This window comes from Rana temporaria, chromosome 9 (assembly GCF_905171775.1).
Source record: "Rana temporaria chromosome 9, aRanTem1.1, whole genome shotgun sequence".
In the NCBI taxonomy this organism is placed as follows: Eukaryota; Metazoa; Chordata; class Amphibia; order Anura; family Ranidae; genus Rana; species Rana temporaria.
The window spans coordinates 18,952,405-18,971,840 of record NC_053497.1 but is presented as its reverse complement, the minus strand read 5'-3'; the positions used below and the strand labels follow the sequence as shown (position 1 = coordinate 18,971,840).

The 19,436-nt window shown below is 43.9% G+C and overlaps 1 protein-coding gene across 1 annotated transcript in view; it reads left to right on the top strand.

Annotated features, from left to right (window-relative positions):
• LOC120913158 (extracellular matrix protein 2-like) overlaps window positions 1-15,698 on the top strand; it is a 90,659-nt gene extending 74,961 nt beyond the window's left edge. The window contains exons 8-10 of the mRNA XM_040322893.1: window positions 10,740-10,879; window positions 12,527-12,853; window positions 15,272-15,698. Coding sequence (XP_040178827.1) covers window positions 10,740-10,879; window positions 12,527-12,853; window positions 15,272-15,452 — 648 coding nt within the window. The 3' untranslated portion in view covers window positions 15,453-15,698. The remainder of the gene's footprint in view (window positions 1-10,739; window positions 10,880-12,526; window positions 12,854-15,271) is intronic.
• The last annotated feature ends 3,738 nt before the right edge of the window (window positions 15,699-19,436 follow it).

Here is a 19,436-nt window from a genome sequence, read left to right as displayed (position 1 = left end):
ATGATGTCATCTTTCTGCTCCCCTGGGCTTGTTGATTGGCCAGCCTCCCGCACACCCACAGAGCCAACCAGCTGACCGCTCACTCGCTGCAACGGAGCCGCCCACAAAATCTGCAACTAAAATAAATTTCTCGGGGGTGGCAATTGCCCTGTTGCCCCTCCCCCCTAGATCCGCCCCTGGTGTATACGTTTGTATGCTCGTGTGAATAAGGCCTAAATGGCATTCTTAAAATTCATCTTTAAAACAGTATTGCCTGATTTTGTATGCCACCACTACATCCTAAATACTATGACCTTTTTGAAATCATGCCTAGGCTAAGTATATGTAGTTGGGATAATTGTGAGGGATGTCATGCTCAGCCTTGTAATATACATACCCACTATGACTATTCTTGGAATAATGGCTATTTCTGACCTACTTAGCTGACTCACAATATGGCTTTTTAAATATTCTTTTCCATTTTTGATTTCCACTTTATAAATACCCTGCAGCAAGACCAGGATGAGGCATCATGCCACATGTTCCTAGAAGGGTTTTCATGAATAATGCCGCGTACACACGACCATTTTTCATGACGAGAAAAATGCCATTTTTAAAATTGGTCATTAAAAACGATCGTGTGTAGGCTCCAGAGCATTTTTCTTGACGAGAAAAATGGGCATTAAAAATTTAGAACTGGCTCTATTTTTTCTCTTCGTTTTTCACATCGTCGTTTTTTCTCGCGAAAAACGCTCGTGTGTGGGCTTTAACGACAAAAAAACGTGCATGCTCAGAAGCAAGTTATGAGAAGGAAAATTGGCCTAATCAACCCAATCGCCATTCGATTGTAACTTCCCCTTTATAGTGCCGTCGTACGTGTTGTACGTCACTGTGCTTTGCCCAAGCATTTTTTCTCACGATCGTGTGTATGCAAGGCAGGCTTGACAAGAATCACGTCGCGGCATAAGAGTTCTTCGCTGAACTGAAATCATAGGACTTACTACATTAGGCAGGGCTAACCAGCACAGCCCAATGCATATGATCGAATCAGCAAATAATCAAATAGCCATAAATTCCCTTCTGATCAATTTAGACTTAATTTAGATCAGATTCGATCAAACTATATTGATTGGCCAGGGCCAATGATTGTTTTGCTTTGAACAGTAGCACTGAGATGCTTTGTTTGTGAATCTGATCGTATTTTGATCAATCAGATTATGAGGCTGCATGGTGGAAACTGAGATGCAATCAATATATCTTCCAGCTAGCCATTCAAATCCACTTTTACCTGTGTGGAATACCAATCAATTGGTTTGTTTAATTCAGATTGATTATTTCTATTGTGAGCATAAATGTCCATCATTAATGTGCTATACATGGAGTCAGCTGCAAGGCTTTTTGATTACTTTAGTACAGGGGTCCCCAAACCTTCATAAACAAAGGGCCAATTTGCTCTCCTTCAGGATTTAGGGGGCTGGACTGTGGCCAGTGGTAGCAGAAAATCCCCCCAGCATCTTGATCTGGAGTAGGGTTACTCGAAGCAGCTGTTGCTGCCACTCCGTCTGCTGCTCTTCACTCCAGCTTGCCGAGGGAAGAGCCGTGGCCATTGCTTCTCCTCCCGGCCGAACAGGAAGTGGGCCCTGAGACCCAATTGGCCAGGAGTCCTAAAACTCCTGGCCAATCCGATATCAGGACCCGCTTTCTGATTGTCCGGAAGGAGAAGCAGGAAGACATTAATTTGCAATTGATACACAACTGGGTGGGATCAGGATGCTGAAATCCATGCGTCCAGTAGCCTACATGGAGATTAGGGGCCGGGCGAAAGGATTAGGGTGGCGGCGCCCCAAATGGAGCAGCTGCCACTGCATTCTACCCATCATAAATATCAATCACAGTGGAAACGTGCTATATTTAGCAGTGTGGAGCAATGGCCTTCATTCCACTATTTTCTTATGTCTGAGCCAACTGTTATCCATCTAAGGTTTCCATCTCCAGCCAAAACATCATGGGACCACTCGTGTAATTTCAATTCTTAATCAGACTGTACTGACCTAGTACAATGTGTTCCATCCATAACTCTCATAATAATTCCCTGATCTGCCGTTTTACATAACTGTATAAAATCTTTCATTCTTTTCTTGCATATATTTAAGTCTAATCTCCAGCCAAAAGTTTCTTTCCCTAAGTTTGGATAGTGGGGCAGGACCATATATCTGTTTTCACTGTTGCTTACATCCCTATTTAAAAGATTTCTTCCCACTTCCTATTTGGTCACAGAATAAGTAATAATTTGGAATATTTCCAATTGGGAAGCAGTCAATAATGAGATAACTTTTTTTTTTTAAATTACATTAGTCAGCCTCTGCTGTTTGTACATTTGTTGGAGAGATTCCCCTCACTTCTTGGGTGTTAACCAGACAAGAATTATAGGGAAAATTCCCCAACCGGGACATGGACATTAACAAAAAACTGACCTCTGATACACCCAAAAAAAAATTTGCCAGGAGTTGGGCTTTCATTTTTAATAGCAGAACTATATATATATATAAAAAAATAAAAAAATTATAAAAAAGGGAGGGTTGCCATCCGGGGGCCCTTAAATAATAATAATAAAAAATAAATAAATATATATATATATATATATATATATATATATATATATATTACTGTGTATATATATATATATATATATATATATATATATATATATATTACTGTATATATATATATATATATATATATATATATATATATATATATATAAATAAAAAAATATATATAAAAATAAAAAAGGGGGGGGGTTGCCATCCAGGGCCCTGGGGGCCTCCGGGCCCCTAACAGGTGTACTGCCTGTACCTCCCTGATAGCAGCCCTGGTTGGAATATCCCAATTAATATAACCCATTAAACCCTTCAGTCTTGCACAGTTGTAAAGGTTCCCTTTCTTACAGCGTTTATAAGAAGCTGCAACAAGTCATATGGAGCCTGCCTCATTTCCTGGCTGGAGGACGTCCATCATCTAATCCTCTTCTGCCCAAAGCTGGTTACACACTATTAGCTTCTTCATTCAATGGGTTGAACGAAGAAAAAAAATGGTAAGCTCTGTTCAGAGCTGGCTGTACTAACCATGCAAGGTTAGTTCTGCAATCTCCCCTGCTGAGCTGTTGTGTTCTGACACCCCCCCCCCCCCCCACACCAGAACACTCTGATCAGTGCTCTTTGCCATTGGCTGACAGCGCTGATCGGGAGTTGGTTGGATGCTGGTTTTCCAGCATGCACGTCCGACAGAAGCCGGCCAAACAGCTGGCAGACCAACATACACACAGGTCGAATATTGGGCATTTTTTTTTTAACTGGCCGTTGTCTCCCGACATTCAGGCCGTGTGTACCCAGCTTTACTGACTCAATCGTAGAGGCTCAGAATAACGTGTGCATTGACTAGGAAGGTCTGCATGGAAATGCAATCTGCCTTAAAAAACACCCACCTTTCCAGACTAAAATCTACCTATCAAGTCATTTTGGTATTTGCATAAACGAAAAACAAAGGGGTTCAAATAACCTTGTGCACTGGGATAAATTTTTAAAGATAAGAAATGCATTCACAATGGCCTAGTCAGATATATTCTTCAATAAGCCTGTTGGTCTGGATATAATTTAATAATAGCTGGCAAAGACTTTAGAGCTCAGGTATCACCAATTCAGAGTGAAGGTACCAGGGAGTATTTAGTGAAACTATGCAGCCTTTCAACTCCTAATGTGTGCAGATCTTCACCAAACTCAAGGATGAGCTACCATGAGGAACCAGGTGTGAACTTGTCATCTAAAGCCCTGTATACACGCCCGAAAATCCCATTGGGGAAAAAAAACGTTGGTTTTCCCGATAGGATTCCTGGCAGACTTGCCCTGAAAAGCTGTGTATACACACGGCCACACAAAAACCCGCCGTTCTTTTGAATGGCAAGAACGTGGTGATGTAATCGACTACGACGAGCCGGTGTCTCGTTACATTCGATTCCGTCGCCCCCATCTTGCTACACCCCACACTATTGTTGTATGCTAAGTGTTATCAAGCATGCACGGTTTTTCTACCCTGCAGGTAAGCATACAGACGACTGGTTTTCTCGGCAGGAAACACTGCCGGGAAACCCGACGGGAAAATAGAGAGCAGGTTCTCTATTTTCCCGTCGGGATTCCCGGCCAAATGCTTTCCTGGCAGTTTTCCTGCTGGGAAAACTGGTCGCATGTAAGAGGCTTAAGATGTAAAAGCCTTGCTTCCCTTGGCCAGCGTTCAGGCATGGTCTCTGAAAGTAGGCTGATACAAGTACCCTCCAAGAGTCGTCATTCCTGAACAGCGACCCGTTAGGGCACTATTTAAGGTTGATGCCAGATCCTTTTCTTCCATGCTTCCAAGAGAATGGTCTGCTGAAAGCACATTACCTAGCTACAGGATGCTACCCAGAGGCACACACTGCAGCCTGAGAGGCTGCTGCTTGGCAGCAAGGATGCCACCATCTACCAGTTACTGGAAGGTGCTTGTGGTGGTCAGCAGTGGACAGGACCAATCTCAGTATAACTATCAAGCCCAGACATCTGCTAGTAGTTCGGCTTTAGATAATGTATAGGTGGTTGTTTACCCTCCTCCCCAGCAGTACGCCATGGCCTATCTTGGCTAAGCACAAATCCAGTTCTGCTAGCTTTGACATAAACCCTTTGCTACATGGATATTCTTTAAAATAGTAGTATGGCCTTGCTTTTTATTTGATAATCATACTTACCTAGGTGGATGTAGCATTGGGGTCTGATGCTGCATCTGTTCCCCGCCAGCTCCAACACTGAGAATCGAGCGATCTAATACCGCAGATTTCTTGATTCTCACAGCTCCCTGAGTAGAGCGCTGCTGACTGTAAGTCACTGCTCTCTGCTCTGCCCCCTCCTCACTCACTGGAGCGCTGGGCTGTGGAATGGGTGGTAATGACTGGCTCAGGCTCTCAGCAGCCTGCTGAGAGGCAGAGCCGGGTGCCGGTCCAGGCATGTGGGTGAATCCCAACTCCATGGTCACGATCTTGCCAGAGCCTAGTCTGGCTCTGTGACATCAGCAGACTTCAGCCCGCTGTCTGCTGAAAATGAGTCGCAGGAGTGCAAAACAAACTGCACTCCTGTAAACCATAGGAGAAGTACAGCCAAACAAGCTTTGGCTGTACTTCTTCTTTAAGCTTGCAGCAGAGAACTAGGAATGCCCAACTATGTGTGTGTTCCTACTGTAGTTCCCAAGCCCTATGTCAAAGAGAACATTTTGTAGTAGAATTCTTGTCAAGTTGACTGATGAATACTGACACTGCTAGACTTGGTATGGGAATATAACCCATTCATGACCAGATTATTTTGAAGCTTAAATATTCTGACTATCTTACTTTTCCTGACCTGTCTCTTTCACCCATTGAATTTTAGTTCTTTCATTCATAGATGCTCAGCATCATTTGTGTAACCAAGGGGTTGAGACTCCACCACCTGCTCCATTCCTTACTGATTAGGTACCTGCAGCATTGTAAAATGTCCCTCTGACTCTCCTAGTGTAAACTAAGAAGTGACCCTAATAACATTTATCAACTTTTCAACACTTGAAAGTATAGAGAGTGTCATGAATACTGCGTGTTGCAGCCCTGCTACATCCATGATGACAGGGCTGGACTGGGACAGAAATTTGGCCCTGGACTTTATCCAGACTGGCCCACTTTGACAGGTCTCTCCCATGGCAGCCGGGCAACTCCCACACACCCCCCCCCCAGCCACCCAAGCCCCCTCTCCCCCTTCACTAGGCACTAGCCTTTCTACTTTTATTAGAGTAGAACGGCTGGTACTGGTACTCTTATAGGCAGTACCATTGGCGAAGCTAGACATTATTTAACCCGGGGAAAATAATCAGTTCCGTGCCCCCCATATGGGACAAGATTAGGCAGAAGTGAGAAACTCCTAGGCCATAGCTGTTGAGTCAGCTGTCTGTCCCCTCCCCCATGCTCCTCTGTCGTCGTCCTTGCTCCTCTGGTCCTCCCCCTGCTCCTCTGGTCCTCCCCCTGCATCTCTGTTCCCCCCAGGTGAACGCTGCGGGGAGGGAGAGGAGGTGAGCGCTGTGGGAAGGGAGAGACAGAGGAGCGGAGGGGAGCGGCAGTCCGCTGTCACTGAAGCCGGCCCACCGGGAAACTCCCTGTAGTCCCAATGGCCAGTCCATCCCTGCATGATGATGTCACATCACATAAGTGTATGCTGGTTGCACTATTAATATTGATTCAATTGTTTCCACCACTATGTAGCAAGCCTTTAGGGTTTGTGAACCATAGTCTAGATTGGCATCTCTACTTCATCAGAAGTTTTTCAGCATCATAAACCTAGGCGATAGTCCTGTTCTGCGGTCAACACGTGGTCCTCCGAGATGGCCAAAACAATCAAAGCACAATCCCGATTGGCAATTAACTCCTCTGCCAAGCCAGCCTGTCTTCTCCTAGAGCTATGCATAGACATTGAAATGTGTGCACAAATACAAAAGCTCAGGCATTCAGGAGTCTATAAACCACAAGAATTGTATCCCAAGTCCAGAAAATCAGAGCACGGCCTTATAATTTTACATGAGAAGCTCTCTCTCTAACGTTTTCTTTGGAAAGAAGCAGAGGGACGGCGCTGAATGATAATAACAGAGGCAACGTCTCAGTAAAACTAGGACTACAGACTAGACATAGGCAGGACAGTAACTAAAACCAGTAACTACAACCATTGTACTTACAGCTCCCAGCAGTAAGCTTAAATTTCTCTTACAGTGACTCCAAAGCCTCGTACACACGACTGTTTTTTCCGTCGGGAAGACTGCTATGAGAGCTTTTGGCCAGGAAAACTGGCCATGTGTATGCTCCATCGCAGTTTTCCCGACAGGAAAACTGCCGGGGAAAAAAGAGAAGTAGCTCTCTTTTTTCCCCCGGGTTCCCCAGCGGTTTTTAACCCGGCAGTTTTCCTATGGGAAACACTACAAAACTAGCATACACATGGCCGGGATTCCCGACCAAAGCTCTCATGGCAGTTTTCCTGTCAAGAAACCCGGTCGTGTGTAGGGGGAAAAAGTTACAGAGCAGGTTCTCGGTTTTCCCCTCAGGTTTCCCGGCTGACTTTTTACCGCCGGGAAACACGGTTGTGTGTACAAGGCATCAGGCACAGAATATACTGGAAACTCCTTGTTGCCTTTCTCCTATGCAATGTGAAGGAGCGGTTGGTAGACTATAGCAGCCCATAGATATCTGCTGCCCAATCTGCCCCATGTTGCCATTTGGCACCTATCGTGAAACCTTCGGGCCCCTACAGCAAATAGTCGGCCGGTTTAGTCATTTTAAGGGTGCTGCAGGGAACACAAATATGTGATCTCTAGCAGTCTTCTTTGGACCACTATTGGAGCATATCTTCACTCCCTGACTACCATCTAAAGACAACCCAAATCCTCTGACCATCTTCTGTAACATGACCATAGTCCCTGACAATTTTGTGCAGCATTAAAAGCACCGAATGTTAAGGTTTGACCCATTGATGATGTGTTAAGGTTCCTTATAATCTACAGTAGAGGGATCAAAAATCTATAAAGGGTATTGATCCAAAATGAGCATGCTGTCTCAGGAACTGCAGCCTTCCCGATCTTCTGTCTGTTTGCTACTACTTTGCACGGAGGATGGAAAGGCCCAGTAAGCGAGTTCATCTGGTACCCAGAAAATACTGTAGAAAACTCTTCATGTGGTCCTTGGTTTTGTTGTCCTCAAAGGAGGAGAACTGAATTGAAAGCAGACCTAGCATAAGATCTTAAGTTGTAGCATGCTCAATGATATGTCAGTGTAACACTTCCAGATATTTATTACATCTCACAGACACCCCAGAATTCTCCTGTTCATTATTTTTTTCGCCTCTGAAAGGATGGTACCATCTCTGTTTAGCTATCATCCAGGGTCACCATCTACTTCCCGGACTGAGATGCCGACTCAAAACATTACAAATTCATGTCAATCTTCATGCCAGTGCAGTTCTTGGCTGCGTTTACAAAAATCTGGCACACAGCCTCTGCTGCATACTTTGTGATTTGCTACAAAGTTACAAAGACCAGTGGCGGTGCGTCCATAGAGGGCGCAGGAGCACCGCCCCCTCTCTCTCCTGCACCGCCACTGATCAACAATACATAGATTCATGCATTGCATGAATCCATGTATTGTCGCTGCCGCCCACTATTCAGATGGCCGGCCCCCTGGTGAGCGCCGGCCATCTGAATAACGGCAGCTGGTTGGCTTTGGTAGTGCCTATCAGAGTCAGAGGCTCTGATAGGCTTTTTGACTACAGCCTGAGGGCTGTAATCGGCTTCCAAATAGTTATCCAGGGGACGCACGGGGGGTGCGTTCCCTGGTTAACACTGACAGGCGCCTCAGCCAATCAGGTTCACCGGTTCTGGTTACCGGTAACCTGATTGGCTGCAGCGTCATCGAGGGTGGGAGAAGACATCGAGGGACGGTGGAAGCAGGATGGCTGACCCCAGAAAGGTAAGTCGGGCAGGGGGAGGGGGCAATCTGGCAGCATTTTACAGGGCACAGTGGCGATAATTGATGGGCACAGTGGCTACAATTAATGGGCACAGTGGTGACAATTAATGGGCACAGTGGTGACAATTAATGGGCACAGTGGTGACAATTGATTGGCACAGTGGCGACAATTGATGGGCACAGTGGTGACAATTGATGGGCACAGTGGCTGTGTTTGATGGCATGGCACAGTGGCTGCATTTGGCATGGCACAGTGGTGACAATTGATGGGCACAGTGGTGACAATTAGGGCTGCGCATCTTCACCGGTCTCACGATACGATGCGATTACGATGATCAAATCCACGATTCGATTCAATTCCGCGATGCATCACGATTGCAGTGAAAGTGCGCATGGCTCTCCCCCCATAATACTAAAGCAGATGATCAGAGACTGTAGACATGCTACAGGAGATGATTAGAGACTGCAGACATGCAACAGGAGATGATCAGAGACTGCAGACATGCTACAGGAGATGATCAGAGACTGCAGACATGCTACAGGAGATGATTAGAGACTGCAGACATGCAACAGGAGATGATCAGAGACTGCAGACATGCTACAGGAGATGATCAGAGACTGCAGACATGCTACAGGAGATGATCAGAGACTGCAGACATGCTACAGGAGATGATCAGAGACTGCAGACATGCTACAGGAGATGATCAGAGACTGCAGACATGCTACAGGCGATGATCGGAGACTGCAGACATGCTACAGGAGATGATTAGAGACTGCAGACATGCTACAGGAGATGATCAGAGACTGCAGACATGCTACAGGAGATGATCAGAGACTGCAGACATGCGACAGGCGATGATCAAAGACTGCAGACATAATACAGGCGATGATCAGAGACTGCAGACATAGTACAGGAGATGATCAGGAAAAGCGATATTTATTGCTTTTCAAAGTGTTGTCAGTGAGAGCCCCTCACCCCGGTACCTGTAGAGTTTACCTTACCTTTTAAATTTATTTATGAGCTGTTTTTAATTACAGGATACTTCACACTCACTGACAAATATTTCACAATAATGAACAATGTGTCCTACTTTATTTGACTTCCACGGAAATATAAAACATGCATATTACAGTTTGATGAGACATATGTGTCACATCGTTTTCAATTTTCTATACAGGTTTGCCTTAGGCAAAAAAACAGCATGTGTTCCATCTAGAATTCCCTTTACCAAGTGGAAAAATAACATTGAAAAAAAAAAACTGAAAACCTCGAGCAACACTAAAAAAAATAAAAAATAACTCCTTCTGCTCTTATAGCCATTAAAGGCTTAGCTCTGACCCAATACAAAGTGCTTGACTCTTTCACAAAATCAAATAAACGGACTTTGGGGTGTGCATAAGAGGACCCGGTCACCAATGGATTTTTGTAAGTGAGAGCCCCTCACCCCGTCACCGCGTTCTTGACGGTCGAAAGTTCAGAGAACTTTTGTGTGACCGTGTGTATGCAAGCCAAGCTTGAGCGGAATTACGTAGAAAAAAAAACATCTCACATCTATGTAAGTTTGTTGGCCATCTGGTTCCAAAACCATGATCCTTAGCATCAAATGTGTCTCCATGTCCATGTGTGACTAAATTAGTCTCTTCTCTTCTGGAAAGAATTTCCACAAAATTTTGGAAGATTTTATGAGAATATGCCTAATAATCAACTAAAATAACACGTGTGAAATACTTGTAAGACAAAAAGACATGGCTCACAATCTGCGTTCCAGTTCATTCTCACATCAGCATCTCAATTCATCCTAAGGGTGTTCAGTAGAGTTGAGGTCAGGACTCCGCACAAGCCACTCAAGTTTCTCTAGACTAAATGGGTTAAACTGAGTATCTGTGATGGTCAGGTGTTCACAATCTCTCTTAAATAAGGGGCTTGGGAATAAATATGAGTACCGGTATATCACACAAAAGGAAAATAAAATCTTTCATAAGTGAAGCACGGATAGTAAACCCACCAATGCTGGGTTGTTGTATCCACACTAGACTGAATCTAAGGGGAGTTGTGCTCCTCATTTGTACTCCGTTCACCGTCTGACTTTATTATGAAGACATGGTACCATTAAACACTAGCAGCAGATCACTGAAAACACAGCACTGTTAATACTTGTCAGATGTCTTTCCACACATATTCAGACTTCCTATTTCTTTTGTGCAGGAGCTACATTTGGACAACAATCGGATTGAGGCAGTGCATGAAGGAATTCTCAATAAAACTCTAAATTTAAGTATTATTGCTCTAAGTAACAACAGGCTAATGGAAGATGGCATTGCTCCTCGTGCTTGGATCCACCTTATGTGAGTACAGGCTGGATGCTGAGGCTCCTCAAGGATAAATACTATCGGTATCCTAGTATCATGCAAAGTGTTGCTTTATCTGTTTTCACTTGGTTGCTACTCGTAAGGTTTGCAAAAAGGACCCCTTTTCTTTATAGTTTTTCGTCACATGTTATTTCCAAAGTAGTTGAGTCAGAGTCTGAAAGGGAACCAAGCTTCACCCATTACGGTGGGCATACCCCACCCACCCTGGAAGTCAAAGGAGGGTGCACTTGGGCCATTCCCTGCAAAGATTTTGCCAGTGTTCAATCACCTAAAGGAAGCGACATATAATCCATAGTCTATAAATACAAAGTCCTGTACCATGTACTGCATGATTAAGATAAACTTACTATGCAGAGTCCCCAATAGGTTACAAATCTCTTTTTCAGTTTCTGAAACTATTGCTTTGTTTAAATGCTGTATCTGTAGACCGTTTGTGGAACCCCCACCCTTTATAGCTTGGAGTGCTGCTCTAAGTGCTGAATATTACTACTATGGTGATCCACTATATGGTTGGGTGCTGAGATCTAGAATACATGCTGTCCCTATAGTATGAAGATTCCACACACCAACAGCGCAATGTACTGTATGGTAATTGTAAGAAGTCAGCCATGTCTCCCGGGGACTTCTCTCACTGTAGAAGCAGTGGCTGTACTGTAAATTGGTCAAAGCTGGACCAATGTACAGTAACTATGTAAAAAAAATATCGATACCTGGAATTCTTATTTAAATCAACAACTATAGTGCATAAAAACAGCGTTTGCATCAGAGACAAATGCATTATGGGCCAGATTCACAGAGATCTGCAGCGGCGTAACGTATCGTCTTTACGTTACACCGCCGCAAGTTTTCAGAGCAAGTGCCTGATTCACCAAGCACTTGCGTGTAAACTTACGGCGGTATAACGTAAAGCCGTCCGGCGCAAGCCTGCCTAATTCAAATGGGGCGTGTACCATTTAAATTAGGCGCGTTCCCGCGCCGAACGTTCTGCGCATGCTCCGTTAGGAAATCTCCCGCCGTGCTTTGCGTGAAATTACGGCGCCCCGACGTGGTTTTTGACTGGCGTCATGCGTAACGTACTCTTGTATTCCCGGACGTCTTACGCAAAAAAAAAAAAATTTGAAATTCGACGCGGGAATGACGGCCATACTTTAACCTGGCTGTTCTAAATGTAAGCCATGAAAAAGCAGGTTTATGTTTGCGACGGGAAAAACCAACTAGCGACGACGTAAGAGATTGCGACGAACTCGCGTATCTTCGTGGATCGCCGTAATCAGCTAATTTGCATACCCGACGCTGGAAAACGACGCAAACTCCACCCAGTGGCCGCCGGAGAATTACACCTACAATCCGAAGGCGTACGAAGCCGTACGCCTGTCGGATCTTAGCTAAAAGCCGTTGTATCTTTGTTTGTGAATTACAAATAAAGATACGACGCGGCAAATTTGAAAGTACGCCGGAGTATCAGCAGATACTCCGGCGTACTTTTTCTGTGAATCTGTTCCCACAGATCAAAGCCTTGCATCCATAGTCATTCCAAAACACTTCCAATTACTCTTTCAGTTGGGTGTTGACAATTTTTCTCTACAGCTTCAGAAGTGTAATATGCCTTTTTTGTTCCCACAGGAATGTAGAGTCCCTTGATTTGTCTCACAACCGGATGGTACACGTTCCATCCTTTTTACCCCGGGGATTAAAGCAGCTTATCTTGCATCACAACCACATTGAACGCATTCCAGGCTATGTATTTGCTCACATGAAACCAGGATTGGAGTTCCTTCATCTTTCACACAACCAGCTAAGGGATGATGGCATCCATGCGGTGTCTTATTTTGGCTTGTACAAGTCTCTCACTGAACTTTTGCTGGATAATAATTACCTGCAAAGTATACCACGAGGCATTCTAAACTTGAAATCTTTGCAGGTCCTTCGTCTTAGCTTCAATAAAATCAGGTAAGATACATAAAAAACTACATTTGCTACAGTGTTACTGTACATGTACCCTAATAAATGCATTGGGGATTTTGGTCCTTGAAGCAGACGGTCATCCTCTTCACCCTCCCAGGATTCTCGCCTAGGGGGGAAAACATACTCAGTTGCCCCGTCTTGGGATACAATGTAACTCATCCCAGGAGGCGTTGGGGTATTCTACAGCACATGTGCTGTGGTACATCATCAGGGGGTTGGCTGTCTGTTCCTGGTTCTTGCAGCTGTCTCCATGATGACATGCTGAGGCACATGCGTATCATCATGTGGGGAATGGGGGGAAGTCTGCAAGAACCAAGAACAGAAAAGTCAGCCTCCCGATAACATACAGGTGATACTCGAAAAATTAGAATATCATGCAAAAGTTAATTTATTTCACTGATGCAACTTAAAAGGTGAAACTAATATATAAGATATACTCATTACATGCAAAGCAAGATAGTTCAAGCCGTGATTTGTCATAATTGTGATAATTATGGCTTACAGCTCATGAAAATCCCAAATCCACAATCTCAGAAAATTTGAATATTACATGCAATCAATAAAAAAAGGATTGTACATAGAACAATATCGGACCTCTGAAAAGTATAAGCATGCATATATGTACTCAGTACTTGGTTTGGGCCCCTTTTGCAGCAATTATTGCCTCAATGCGGCGTGGCATGGAAGGTATCAGCCTGTGGCACTGCTGAGGTGTTATGGAAGACCAGGATGCTTCAATAGCTGCTTTCAGCTCTTCTGCATTGTTGGGTCTCATGTCTCTCATCTTTCTCTTGACAATGCCCCATAGATTCTCTATGGGGTTCAGGTCAGGCGAGTTTGCTGGCCAATCAAGCACAGTAATCCCATGGTCATGGAACCAGGTTTTGGTGCTTGTGGCAGTGTGGGGGCAGGTGCCAAATTCTGTTGGAAAATTAAGTCAGCATCCCCATAGAGCTTGTCTGTGGAAGGAAGCATGAAGTGCTCCAAAATCTCTTGGTAGATGGCTGCGGTGACCCTGGACCTAATAAAACACAGTGGACCAACACCAGCAGATGACACGGCTCCCCAAATCAACACAGACTGTGGAAACTTCACACTGGACTTCAAGCATCTTGTGTGCCTCTCCATTATTCCTCCATACTCCGGCTCCTTGGTTTCCAAATGAGATGCAAAATTTGTTCTCATCAGAAAAGGGGACTTTGGACCTCTGAGCAACCGACCAGGTGTGTTTTTCTTTAGTCCAGGTAAGACGCTTCTGACAATGTTTGTTGTTCAGGAGGCTTGACAAGCAGAATACGTCATTTGAAGCCCATGTCCAGGATCCGTCTGTGCGTGGTGGCTCTTGATGCACTGACTCCAGCCTCAGCCCACTCCTTGTGAAAGTCCCCAACACTTTTGAATGGCCTTTTCCTGACAATCCTCTCCAGGCTGCGCTCATCCCTGCTGCTTGTGCACCTTTTTCTTCCACACTTTTCCCTTCCACATAACTTTCTATTAATGTTCTTTGATACAGCACTTTGGGAACATCCATGTTCTTGTGCAATTACCTTTTGAGGCTTTCCCTCCGTATGGAGGGTGTCAATGATGGTTTTCTGCACAACTGTCAGGTCAGCAATCTTTTCCATGATTGTGATTCCTACTGAAACAGCCTGAGAGACCATTTAAAGGCTCAGGAACCCGTTGCAGGTGTTATGGCTTAATAAGCTGATTAGAGTGGGACACTTTAAGCCTAGAATATCATACCTTTTCACAATATTCTAATTTTCTGAGATTGTGGATTTGGGTTTTAATGAGCTGTAAGCCATAATCATCACAATTATGACAAAGCAAGGCTTGAACTATCTTGCTTTGCATGTAATGAGTCTATCTCTTATATTAGTTTCACCTTTTAAGTTGCATTAGTAAAATTAATGAACTTTTGCACGATATTCAAATTTTTCGAGTATCACCTGTACATACTTAAAACCTTGTGGTGAAGGCCCTTTTCTGTTCCAGCATGACTGTGCCCCTGTGCACAAAGCCAGCTCCATAAAGACAAGGTTTGACCAGTTTGGTATGGAGGAACTTGCATGGCCTGCACTGAACTCTGACTACAACCCTACTGAACACCTTTTGGATGAACTAGAACACTGATTAGAACACATCATCATTTTTAATTCAAGAACCCGACCTTACAAAGCTCTTTTGCCTGAATAGGCACTAGCAGCATAATCAAAGCCATCAGCCATGGGAAGAAGGGGGGTGGGAGGCAAGTTCATATTAATGACAATGGTTTTCGAATAGAATATCCAGCAAGCTTAGGTGTGATATCATTGTCCACAAATATGGCAATATAGCATGTCAGGTGGCACAGTCTTGACAGAGCCTGTTGGCAGTAGTAACTTCCCTTCTTTTATCTCCAAGGTATGTGCCACTGAACTCCATTTGCGATACCAGGATATCTCAAGATTCCAACCTTGTGTCTGTACATCTGGAGAACAATTACATCAATCGGCGTCACATACCACCCACCGCATTCTCCTGCATTAAGACTTATTACAGCATCATCCTAAGGCCCCAAATTGATGAAGATGAGGAATATTAAAGAGTGGAACATCTCAAGAATGCAAAAGAAATGTCCTCACTTTTTAGAAGTTTTACAAATTATTACTATAAAGCTAGGAAAAAACAATATAAAGCTACTGTATATTGAACATGAGTGCAGGCATCCACAGAGATAAATGTCCTTCAATCTGAAGACTTGTATGTATATGATGAGTGCTGGTACTCATCTTCAGAACCTACCTACAAATACATATAGGGATAAATAAAAGTGTTTCAAGAAAGTTAATAGTGTACACTTTGTTATTTAGTATGTTTATAGAGGCTAGACCAGTGATGGGGAACCTTGGCCACGCCAGATGTTTTGGAACCATATTTCCCATAATGCTCATGCACTCATGGGAAATATAATTCCAAAACATCTGGGGTGCCATGGTTCGCCATCACTGGGCTAGACTATGACCAGAAGTGGCAAATCATTCTGAATCTAGATCCGAAATAAAGCTTTCTGGCTGCTACCTAGCATTATCCTTGGATAAGCCATTCCCATCTGTGACTTGTGTAATCTACTGAGCTATCCAAGTATAAGATTTGTTCACCAACTCAAAACTCCTAAGAATGAACAAAGTACCACTGTTATATAAAAAAATATCAATATCCCTTTAATGAATGCCAATAAATATAGCTAAATGCATCTTTAAAATGTACATACTCCTAAGACATCCTATTAAAACAGCCATACGCCAAGGAATGCAAGGCCAATTAAAGCTGGACTTCTTGCAGAAGAAAAAACACAATTTCATGCAGGTACTGTATATGCTTATTAAAAAAATAATTTTCACTTCCTGTCCTAGGGTGAGAATTGCTCTGTACTGTACATGTAAAGGTAGTGCTAGGCTTTGTCAGTGGTGGGTCTGTGTGTTGCAGCTGGACTCATGGAGGGTCAATTGGTGTGGGTCTCATTGAAGATTGTGAAGGTTGTGTAGGAAGATGAGGAGCGTTTTGCATGAATAGAAGGTTTTGAAAACTCCAGATTAAAAATCACCATAGTTTCCCTTTATTATCCCCAGCCACAGTTCAGATACATTGTACGTGCCCCCCAATAAGCAAATGTCAACATTTCTGTTGATATTTGCATATGACTAGGCACCCACCACTTCCATTCGTCTGTGCTTTGATGTGATTTTTGAGATGCGAGTGAAAACCTGCACATTTCCCTATACCTGGATACCTTTAGGTATTTCAGGGTGGTGTTGTGGCACATGACAGGCAATCATCTGATCACCTAAACTCCAGCCTCCACATTGGACTGTAAAATCAGCACCTCTGTTCATTAAACAAAGAGCTGACCCAAGAAGAAATAATGCTGGACTAGGAGTTGTAGAGTGATATGATACTGTGTATATCACAAGAATGGCAAGCCAAAAAACAAATCCTTTGGCAGGCAAACCAGTTCATATACAGTACAGACCAAAAGTTTGGACACGCCTTCTCATTCAAAGAGTTTTCTTTATTTTCATGACTATGAAAATTGTAGATTCACACTGAAGGCATCAAAACTATGAATTAACACATGTGGAATTGTACATAACAAAAAAGTGTGAAACAACTGAAAATATATTTCATATTCTAGGTTCTTCAAAGTAGCCACCTTTTGCAGCAGACACATCTCTAGAACTGGTAAGAGTAGACTGTGTGAATCAGGCCTTCATGGTAGAATATCTGCTAGGAAACCACTGCTAAAGAAAGGCAACAAGCAGAAGAGACTTGTTTGGGCTAAAGAACACAAGGAATGGACATTAGACCAGTGGAAATCTGTGCTTTGGTCTGATGAGTCCAAACTTGAGATCTTTGGTTCCCTCCCCCGTGTCTTTGTGCGACGCAGAAAAGGTGAACGGATGGACTCTACATGCCTGGTTCCCACCGTGAAGCATGGAGGAGGAGGTGTGATGGTGTGGGGGTGCTTTGCTGGTGACACTGTTGGTGATTTATTCAAAATTGAAGGCATACTGAACCAGCATGGCTACCACAGCATCTTGCAGCGGCATGCTATTCCATCCGGTTTGCGTTTAGTTGGACCGTCATTTATTTTTCAACAGGACAATGACCCCAAACACACCTCCAGGCTGTGTAAGGGCTATTTGACCAAGAAGGAGAGTGATGGGGTGCTGCACCAGGTGACTACCTCTTGAAGCTCATCAAGAGAATGCCAAGAGTGTGCCAAGCAGTAATCAAAGCAAAGGGTGGCTACTTTGAAGAACCTAGAATATGAAATATATTTTCAGTTGTTTCACACTTTTTTGTTATGTATAATTCCACATGTGTTCATTCATAGTTGTGATGCCTTCAGTGTGAATCTACAATTTTCATAGTCATGAAAATAAAGAAAACTCTTTGAATGAAAAGGTGTGTCCAAACTTTTGGTCTGTACTGTATATATATGTAGCAAGGTCCCGGGCATCTTTAGGCCTAATGTCTTGTACACACAATCGTTTTTTTCCGTCAGAATCCCACTCGAGCAGTCTTGCAGACAGACGGTCACACCAAACTTTGACCGTCAAAAACGCAGTGACGTACAACACATACGACGAGCCGAGAAAAATTAAGTTCAATGCTTCCGAGCATGCGTCGACTTGATTCTGAGCATGCATGTTTTTTTCTCTGTCGGAGTTCCATACAGACAAACTGAATTTCCGATAGAATTTTTTTCCGTTTGAAAAAAAGAGAAAAAGTCTGATGGGGCATACACACAGTCGGAATATATGACAACATTTTTTTTTTTCATTTGGAAATTCCGATCGCGTGTACGGGCCATAATAGTTACCTCCAGAGTTAAGGAGAGCTGACATCCTTCAATGTAGAGTGGGTTACCAGGCATAGTGGGTGTAATGCAAGACGAACAGGTGGGCGCCAGACACCTTTTAAGTGCAAAGAGATTTATTGTTACTTAAACAGAACTGTGGGTTAGTGCCAGGACACCCTTAGGTAGATGCAAAGATAATTGGCAGAATCCGAGACTTCTATAGGTAGACAGCAATACAGGTGAAGGCCTCCAGCCGGACACCACTTCTGTATAGGTAGGACCGCTGTCTCATATGGAAACAATCTTGTAGCTGTTATGAACGGTAATGGTTTTCAACTATCAGCAACACAAACAGTTCTCTTTACCCCACACTCACTCACTGTGGGTCTTTGCTCAACAAGCTCCCAGTCTCTCTCACTAGACTTCAGATCCGCTAGCCACTGGATCCCTTGAGCTCTTTCACTGTAGCACTCAGTATCTTCCTCGCTTTCCTGCTGGGTCCCTGGCTTGGCACTCACAGATAGTCTTCAAGCTTCACCCCTGTTGACACGTTAGGTCCCTGGCTTGGCACTCCACAAGCGTCACCTCTGCTGTCCTGCTGGGTTCCTGACTTGGCATTTGCTGAAGTTTTTCCAATCCTTGACTGTCCCCGGCTGGCGAGAAGTCTGCTCTGGTTGTAGCCTCAGCTCACTCACTGTGATCATCAGTAGCAAGTGGATGGTCCCTTAGTGGCTGGTTCCCCGGCCGGCGGAACAGTTACAAGCCTGAAGTCCCAACCCTATGCTGCTTCTCCTGCTTATAGATTCCACATCCATAAAGTGAACTCAAAATGTGTGCTGATCTAATGTTCAATCTATGAAGACACCCGGTGCTCCCCAATAGACAGGGCAAGTATATCTGCTTACCAGATTTTAATACCCTTCAGGGTCTATATGCGCATTAGCCCTGGTTCACACTGGGTACGATTTGGAACGATTTGAGATGCGATTTTTACATTGAACCCTGCACAGATGTCTCTTAAATCGCGGCCGAAATCGTGGTTAAATCGCGGTTTTACCGCGATTTTGAATTCGCAGCAGTGTGAACCTAGCCCTAGGCTGGGTTCACACTACTACACTACTTTCATCCTACTTTGCTCTGTGTTCAATGTTTCCCTATGAGAGCGTCTTGTAGCATCCTACACAAGTCGGTCCGACTTTGAAAATGCTCCCTGTACTACTTTTG